This window comes from Scomber scombrus, chromosome 8 (assembly GCF_963691925.1).
Source record: "Scomber scombrus chromosome 8, fScoSco1.1, whole genome shotgun sequence".
Taxonomy (NCBI): Eukaryota; Metazoa; Chordata; class Actinopteri; order Scombriformes; family Scombridae; genus Scomber; species Scomber scombrus.
Window position 1 is genome coordinate 32764570 of NC_084977.1, and position 9226 is coordinate 32773795.

At 42.1% G+C, this 9226-nt stretch overlaps 1 protein-coding gene across 1 annotated transcript in view; it reads left to right on the top strand.

The window, feature by feature from the left end:
- LOC133985303 (WD repeat-containing protein 18-like) overlaps window positions 1-8305 on the top strand; it is an 8470-nt gene extending 165 nt beyond the window's left edge. The window contains exons 1-12 of the mRNA XM_062424896.1: window positions 1-49; window positions 2500-2610; window positions 3103-3236; window positions 7113-7254; window positions 7411-7437; window positions 7521-7547; window positions 7631-7657; window positions 7766-7791; window positions 7875-7901; window positions 8011-8037; window positions 8148-8174; window positions 8260-8305. The exon at window positions 1-49 is cut by the window's left edge and continues 165 nt beyond it. Coding sequence (XP_062280880.1) covers window positions 1-49; window positions 2500-2610; window positions 3103-3236; window positions 7113-7254; window positions 7411-7437; window positions 7521-7547; window positions 7631-7657; window positions 7766-7791; window positions 7875-7901; window positions 8011-8037; window positions 8148-8174; window positions 8260-8305 — 670 coding nt within the window. The remainder of the gene's footprint in view (window positions 50-2499; window positions 2611-3102; window positions 3237-7112; window positions 7255-7410; window positions 7438-7520; window positions 7548-7630; window positions 7658-7765; window positions 7792-7874; window positions 7902-8010; window positions 8038-8147; window positions 8175-8259) is intronic.
- Window positions 8306-9226: the final 921 nt, after the last annotated feature.

Consider the following 9226-nt stretch of genomic DNA (forward strand, 5'->3'; position numbering starts at 1 on the left):
TGCTCAGCTGGGGAAGAACTTCATCAACGTGTGGGAGATCCAGAGGAAGGTACCGGTCAACAGATCTAACACACACCTGCATGCATAGGGTTATACATCCTGGTTATACCTGGACCCAGAGCGGGTTACCATGGTAACAGTCTGTCAGCCGCCAGGTAGAAGATGCAGATTCACCTAGATACTCAGATATACTCAGATGTACTCAGATGTACTCAGATATACTCAGGTATACTCAGATATACTCAGATATACTCAGATATACTCAGATATACTCAGATATACTCAGGTGTACTCAGATGTACTCAGATGTACTCAGATGTACTCAGATGTACTCAGATGTACTCAGATGTACTCAGATGTACTCAGGTGTACTCAGATGTACTCAGATGTACTCAGGTGTACTCAGATGTACTCAGATGTACTCAGATGTACTCAGATATACTCAGATGTACTCAGATATACTCAGATATACTCAGGTGTACTCAGATATACTCAGATGTACTCAGGTGTACTCAGGTGTACTCAGGTGTACTCAGATATACTCAGATGTACTCAGGTGTACTCAGGTATACTCAGATATACTCAGATGTACTCAGGTGTACTCAGGTATACTCAGGTATACTCAGGTATACTCAGATATACTCAGATATACTCAGATATACTCAGATATACTCAGATGTACTCAGATATACTCAGGTATACTCAGGTGTACTCAGGTATATGGCAGTATCAGACTGTGTTTCTCATCACTTATCTAGACTCTAGCGGTCCATCATAGTGTAATTTATGCCTCCACAGTTTCACAGTGAGCTGAACATCTGTATAATCTCCATAACATCTGTAAAGCATCTCATCCTGAACCACAGCTGCTGAACTAGTTAAACTCAGATAATCACTTCTCTCTTTGTCTCAGAGCTGAAATATGAGCTTCAGTCTTTATTGATGGTTTGATTGGATCATTTATAAACTGGTCTGTCTCTCATGCTGTTAGTGTGTCTTCATCATTGATATCTAAACACAACCAGTAGTTACATTAATAAAGCACTAACCTGTTTAGAGCACAACATTAATGTTGCTCTCAGAGTGCTGCTGAATCAATCAATCAATCTTTATTTATAAAGCGCCAAATCACAACAAAGTCATCTCAAGGCTCTTTCCACATAGAGCAGGTCTAAACCGAACTCTTCAGGTTTCATTTTAAAGAGACACAACATTCACACATGAGCAGCACTTAGTGACAATGGCAAGAAAAAACTCCCTTTAAACAGGAAGAACCCTCAGAACCAGAACCAGAACCAGACTCAAAGTGGGAGAACATCTGCCTCGACCGGTTGGGGTAGAGAGGAGAGAGAGAGGAGAGAGAGGAGAGAGAGGAAGGATAGGAGAGAGAGGAGAGGAGAGAGAGGAGAGAGAGGAAGGAGAGGAGAGAGAGGAAGGAGAGGAGAGAGAGAGAGAGAGAGAGAGAGAGAGAGAAGCACATAGTTCATAAACATTGAAGCTAGAAGGTCCGGGACTGGAATCTGTCATCCGGACGTCTACATGAATGATGATGCATGTGGTTTAGAAATGGACCCCTGGACCCCGTTAGAGGGTCGGACTGAGATCCAAACACCATAATCTCTCAAAATGTTGTGGGAAACGCTGCTCAGATTTGATCAGATATATAAACACACCTCCACTAAATAGAGCATCTTCCATAGTAGATAATAATGTGTAATAAGGTAACTGAGGTCTGTGTGACCTCGGCGGTGGTCGCAGGTATAAATGCTCAGAAATGTTTTATTTTAGCTTCTTATAAACTTCAGAAAACATCAATAACACATATCGAGGAAGAGTGATGGATGACAGGCTTTTAGTTTTTATTTAAACAGAATTATTAATGTTATAAAAACTAAAATGCTTCTAGTGATATAGAGATAATATTCAGCTGGTTCTGCTGCAGAATGAAACCTCTGTTTGATTTAACATGAACTAATCCTCACTAGACACATCTGGTACCAAACACTACATACTGTATATATAACTAATATATAATACACTACATATATATATAACTAATATATAATACACTATATATATATATAACTAATATATAATACACTACATATATATAACTAATATATAATACACTATATATATATAACTAATATATAATACACTATATATATAACTAATAAACATACTTATTTACACCTCATGTCTTCTTTTTATAAACTAATAACGAGTCTGTTTGACAATGTGAAGAGAAAGTTCAGATATTAGTGTTCAGATGGAGGAAAATAAAATAAACACTAAAGTAAAATTCAGATATCAGAATCAAACTTGACTTTATTCATTATTAATATTAAAGCTCTGTTATGATCCTCTAGTCAAAATGCAAAAATGACACTTTTATTTATTTTTTCCTCCTTCTAGTTTTATTAAGTTTTGACTGAATGTAAACATCTTCTTCTTCTTCTTGTTTTTTAATTCTTGTTTTACTTCCTGTTTGTGGTCCAGGATCAGCTGCAGCAGAAGCTGGTGTGTCCAGGTGTGGTCACATGTCTGACTACATCACCTGATGGACTCTTCCTGGCTGCAGGTGTGTCTGAGGCTGTTTACCTGTGGGAGGTGAGACGCTTCTTCTTCTCTGGTTCTAATCTAAACACCACTCTGCTCTCTGATTGGTCAGGTGTATCTGCTCTCTGATTGGTCAGGTGTATCTGCTCTCTGATTGGTCAGGTGTATCTTATCGCTCTCTGCTCTCTGATTGGTCAGGTGTATCTGATGTCTCTCTCTCTGCTCTCTGATTGGTCAGGTGTATCTGATGTCTCTCTCTGCTCTCTGATTGGTCAGGTGTATCTGATGTCTCTCTCTCTGCTCTCTGATTGGTCAGGTGTATCTGATCTCTCTCTGATTGGTCAGGTGTATCTGATCTCTCTGCTCTCTGATTGGTCAGGTGTATCTGATCTCTCTGCTCTCTGATTGGTCAGGTGTATCTGATCTCTCTCTCTCTCTCTGATTGGTCAGGTGTATCTGATCTCTCTCTCTCTCTCTCTCTCTCTCTCTCTGATTGGTCAGGTGTATCTGATGTCTCTCTCTCTCTGCTCTCTGATTGGTCAGGTGTCCACAGGTAAACTGCTTTCCGTCCTCAGTCGTCACTATCAGGATGTCACCTGTCTGAAGTTCACAGACGACAGCAGTCACTTTGTGTCCGGAGCAAAAGATAACCTGGCTCTGGTGTGGAGTCTGTGCAGGTACGACACACACCTGTAGGACACACACCTGCAGGACACACACCTGTAGGGAACACCTGAAGGACACACACCTGCAGGACACACACCTGTAGGGAACACCTGTAGGACACACACCTGCAGGACACACACCTGCAGGACACACACCTGTAGGGAACACCTGAAGGACACACACCTGCAGGACACACACCTGTAGGGAACACCTGTAGGACACACACCTGCAGGACACACACCTGTAGGGAACACCTGAAGGACACACACCTGCAGGACACACACCTGTAGGGAACACCTGTAGGACACACACCTGCAGGACACACACCTGCAGGACACACACCTGCAGGACACACACCTGCAGGACACACACCTGCAGGACACACACCTGTAGGACACACACCTGTAGGCGAACACCTGTAGGACACACACCTGTAGGGAACACCTGTAGGACACACACCTGCAGGCACACACCTGCAGGACACACACCTGTAGGACACACACCTGTATGAGACACACCTGTAGGACACACACCTGCAGGCACACACCTGCAGGACACACACCTGTAGGACACACACCTGTATGAGACACACACCTGTAGGACACACACCTGTAGGGAACACCTGCAGGACACACACCTGTATGAGACACACCTGTAGGACACACACCTGTAGCACAGACACCTGTAGTGAACACCTGTAGGACACACACCTATATGAGACACTGATCTGTTCATATTGATCTTACTTCTGATCAGCAGCTGATTGTAAAGGTTTTGTACTGTGCTGCTGAGTGTCCAGCAGGTGGAGCTCTAACACTGACTCAGCTTCACACCTGCATCAGTCTCTATACAGACAGGTGACCATTTAACCACCTGGTGACCATGTGACCACTGTCTGTCAGTAAATGATCTGCTGTCAGTAAAACATCTGCTGTCAGTAAAACCTCCTGTCACTAAAACCTGCCAGTAAAACGTCCTGTCAGTAAAAATCTACTGTTAATAAAACATCTGCTGTCAATAAAACACCCTGTCACTAAAACGTCCTGTCAGTAAAACATCTGTCAGTAAAACATCCTGTCAGTAAAACATCTGTCAGTAAAACATCTGTCAGTAAAACGTCCTGTCATTAAAAATCTGCTGTTTTGTGCTGTGCTGCTGAGTGTCCAGCAGGTGGAGCTCTAACACTGACTCAGCTTCACACCTGCATCAGTCTCTATACAGACAGGTGACCATGTGATTACCTGGTGACCATGTGACCACTGTCTGTCAGTAAAACATCTGTCAGTAAAACGTCCTGTCAGTAAAACGTCCTGGTGCTAAAACGTCCTGTCAGTAAAACATCTACTGTCAGTAAAACGTCCTGTCAGTAAAACATCTGTCAGTAAAACATCTACTGTCGCTAAAACGTCCTGTCAGTAAAACCTCCCGTCACTAAAACGTCCTGTCAGTAAAACATCTGTCAGTAAAACATCTACTGTCGCTAAAACATCCTGTCAGTAAAACATCCTGTCACTGAAACATCTGTCAGTAAAACATCTGTCAGTAAAACGTCCTGTCATTAAAACATCTGCTGTTTTGTGCTGTGCTGCTGAGTGTCCAGCAGGTGGAGCTCTAACACTGACTCAGCTTCACACCTGCATCAGTCTCTATACAGACAGGTGACCATGTGAGCACCTGGTGACCATGTGACCACTGTCTGTCAGTAAATGATCTGCTGTCAGTAAAACATCTGCTGTCAGTAAAACCTCCTGTCACTAAAACCTGCCAGTAAAACATCCTGTCAGTAAAAATCTACTGTTAATAAAACATCTGCTGTCAATAAAACACCCTGTCACTAAAACGTCCTGTCACTAAAACATCTGTCAGTAAAACATCTGTCAGTAAAACGTCCTGTCAGTAAAACATCTGTCAGTAAAACATCTATCAGTAAAACGTCCTGTCATTAAAAATCTGCTGTTTTGTGCTGTGCTGCTGAGTGTCCAGCAGGTGGAGCTCTAACACTGACTCAGCTTCACACCTGCATCAGTCTCTATACAGACAGGTGACCATGTGAGCACCTGGTGACCATGTGACCACTGTCTGTCAGTAAAACATCTGTCAGTAAAAATCTGCTGTCACTAAAACATCCTGTCAGTAAAAATCTGCTGTCCGTAAAACGTCCCGTCAGTAAAACCTCCCGTCACTAAAACGTCCTGTCAGTAAAAAGTCCTACCAGTAAATCATCCTGTCAGTAAAACGTCCCGTCACTAAAACATCTGTCAGTAAAACATCTACTGTCGCTAAAACGTCCTGTCAGTAAAACCTCCCGTCACTAAACCGTTCTGTCACTAAAACATCTGTCAGTAAAACATCTACTGTCAGTAAAACGTCCTGTCACTAAAACGTCCTGTCAGTAAAACATCAGTCAGTAAAAATCTGCTGTCAATAAAACATCTGTCAGTAAAACATCTGCTGTCCGTAAAACATCTGTCAGTAAAAATCTACTCAGTAAAACATCTGTCACTAAAACGTCCAGTCACTAAAACGTCCCGTCACTAAAATGTCCTGTCACTAAAACCTGTCACTAAAACATTGGAGTTTAGTCGACTGTATTAAGCATTAATATCAGATTGATCACATGATCAGTTTGAGCTCCGTCAGCATCAAACAAACATTATTGATTTTTGGGATCTGTTCATATTGATCTCACTTCTGATCAGCAGCTGATTGTAAAGGTTTTGTGCTGTGCTGCTGAGTGTCCAGCAGGTGGAGCTCTAACACTGACTCAGCTTCACACCTGCATCAGCCTCTACAGACAGGTGACCATTTAACCATCTGGTGACCATTTAACCACCTGGTGACCACGTGACCACTGTCTGTCAGTAAAACATCTGTCAGTAAAACATCTGCTGCCAGTAAAACATCTGCCAGTAAAAATCTACTCAGTAAAACATCTGTCACTAAAACGTCCCGTCAGTAAAACCTCCTGTCACTAAAACGTCCCGTCAGTAAAACCTCCTGTCACTAAAACGTCTGCTGTCAGTAAAACATCTCTCAGTAAAACATCTGTCAGTAAAAATCTACTGTCACTAAAAATCTGCTGCCAGTAAAACATCTGCCAGTAAAAATCTACTCAGTAAAACATCTGTCACTAAAACCTCCTGTCACTGAAACGTCCCGTCAGTAAAACCTCCTGTCACTAAAACGTCCTTTCACTAAAACCTCCTGTCAGTAAAACGTCTGCTGTCAGTAAAACATGGGAGTTTAGTCGGCTGTATCAAGCAGCAGCGTGTCAGTTGCAGCTTTGTGTCCTTCAGTTATGTGTTTAGATTATTTAGAGACAAGAATCTGTAGAAGTTTACAGCCTGTCAGGATGTCAGGCGGCTGAACTCTGTGAAATAAGACGTAATGAAAAAATAAATAACGAAGAGATTAAACTGACTCACTGTGTGTGTTACAGTGTGTGTTACAGTGTGTGTTACAGTGTGTGTAACAGTGTGTGTTACTGTGTGTGTAACAGTGTGTGTTACAGTGTGATCTGACAGTGTGTGTTACAGTGTGTGTTACAGTGTGTGTTATTGTGTGTGTAACAGTGTGTGTTACAGTGTGTGTTATTGTGTGTAACAGTGTGTGTTACTGTGTGTGTAACTGTGTGTTACTGTGTGTGTTACTGTGTGTGTAACTGTGTGTTACTGTGTGTGTTACTGTGTGTGTTACAGTGTGATCTGACTGTGTGTGTTACAGTGTGTGTTATTGTGTGTAACAGTGTGTGTTATTGTGTGTGTAACAGTGTGTGTTACAGTGTGTGTTACTGTGTGTGTAACAGTGTGTGTTACAGTGTGTGTTATTGTGTGTAACAGTGTGTGTTACTGTGTGTGTAACAGTGTGTGTTATTGTGTGTGTTTCAGTGTGATCCAGCTGGATTTGAACCAAACCGCTGAGCCACGTCACATCCTGTCTCGTCACTCTCTACCAATCACAGACCTGCACTGTGGCCTCATGGGAGCTCAGGCCAGAGTCGCCACCGCCTCCTTAGACCAGACTGTCAAGGTAAGACTATAACACCTGTAATATACCTGTATACAGGTACGCAGGTATATAACACCTGTCCCGTGTGTTACAGGTATATAACACCTGTCCTGGGTTACAGGTATATAACACCTGTCCCGTGTGTTACAGGTATATAACATCTGTCCTGTGCTACAGGTATATAACACCTGTCCTGTGTTACAGGTATATAACACCTGTCCTGTGTTACAGGTATATAACACCTGTCCTGTGTTACAGGTATATAACACCTGTCCTGTGTGTTACAGGTATATAACACCTGTCCTGTGTTACAGGTATATAACATCTGTCCTGTGTTACAGGTATATAACACCTGTCCTGTGTTACAGGTATATAACATCTGTCCTGTGTGTTACAGGTATATAACACCTGTCCTGTGTTACAGGTATATAACACCTGTCCTGTGTTACAGGTATATAACACCTGTCCTGTGTTACAGGTATATAACACCTGTCCTGTGTTACAGGTATATAACACCTGTCCTGTGTTACAGGTATATAACATCTGTCCTGTATACAGGTATATAACACCTGTCCTGTGTGTTACAGGTATATAACACCTGTCCTGTGTTACAGGTATATAACACCTGTCCTGTGTTACAGGTATATAACACCTGTCCTGGGTTACAGGTATATAACATCTGTCCTGTATACAGGTATATAACACCTGTCCTGTGTGTTACAGGTATATAACACCTGTCCTGTGTTACAGGTATATAACACCTGTCCTGTGTTACAGGTATATAACACCTGTCCTGGGTTACAGGTATATAACACCTGTCCTGTGTTACATGTATATAACACCTGTCCTGTGTTACAGGTATATAACACCTGTCCTGTGTTACAGGTATATAACACCTGTCCTGTGTGTTACAGGTATATAACACCTGTCCTGTGTTACAGGTATATAACACCTGTCCTGTGTGTTACAGGTATATAACACCTGTCCTGTGTTACAGGTATATAACACCTGTCCTGTGTGTTACAGGTATATAACACCTGAAGCTGAAAGTTGCTTGAAGAGCTCAGAGTGACCTTACAGTGACTCTTTCTATCGGTTTCATCACTTCCTGTTTACAAACACACGTGTGTCTGTTGGAGATAACGCTGAAATATTAATAATCTCAGAAATCTGATCATCAAACAAATATTAATTCTCCATCTTTCAGAGAGTCACATCATTAATCCCAGAGAGGAAACATCACACAACATATAAACAGTCCAGATTCCACTTATACATTTTAATATATATATATATACTGTTTAATAAACATAATGTAAATATAAATATAGTTATAAAGTTCAGGTTCAGTGAATTCATCCAGCACGTTATTGGTTAAACATCTGACTGGAAGCTGATATTTCCAACTGTGTCAAACGTGACATGAATGCATCGTTGATTACAGTTTGAATCTGTGTGTTGAGTAGATGTTTTATTAGTTTATTTGTTTGTGTTTGGATCCGTTTTTGACTCGGTAAATGGTAAATGGTAAATGGACTGTACTTATATAGCGCCTTTCTAGTCTTTTCAACCACTCAAAGCGCTTTACACTACAACTCATTCACCACATTCACACACATTCATACACTGATGGCAGGCAGCTACCACGCAGGGTGCCAACCTGCACATCAGGAGGAATCTAACCATTCACTCGCATTCATACACCGTTGGCACAGCAACGGGAGCAACTAGGGGTTAAGTGTCTTGCCCAAGGACACATCGACATGTAGACTTGAGGAACTGAATCGAACTGCCAACCTTCCAATTGGAGGACGACCGCTCTACCTCCTGAGCCACAGCCGCGTCTCACTGATTGGCTGCAGAGCGACGCCTCGCTGCAGTTTCACATCTAACGAGCTCGTTCTCTTAACGAGCGTTAGTTTGTTTTCTGTCATCCGATCAGCTGTTTCCTGTTTTAACAACCAGCGTCTGTCAGGATGAGACGTTTTGTTTG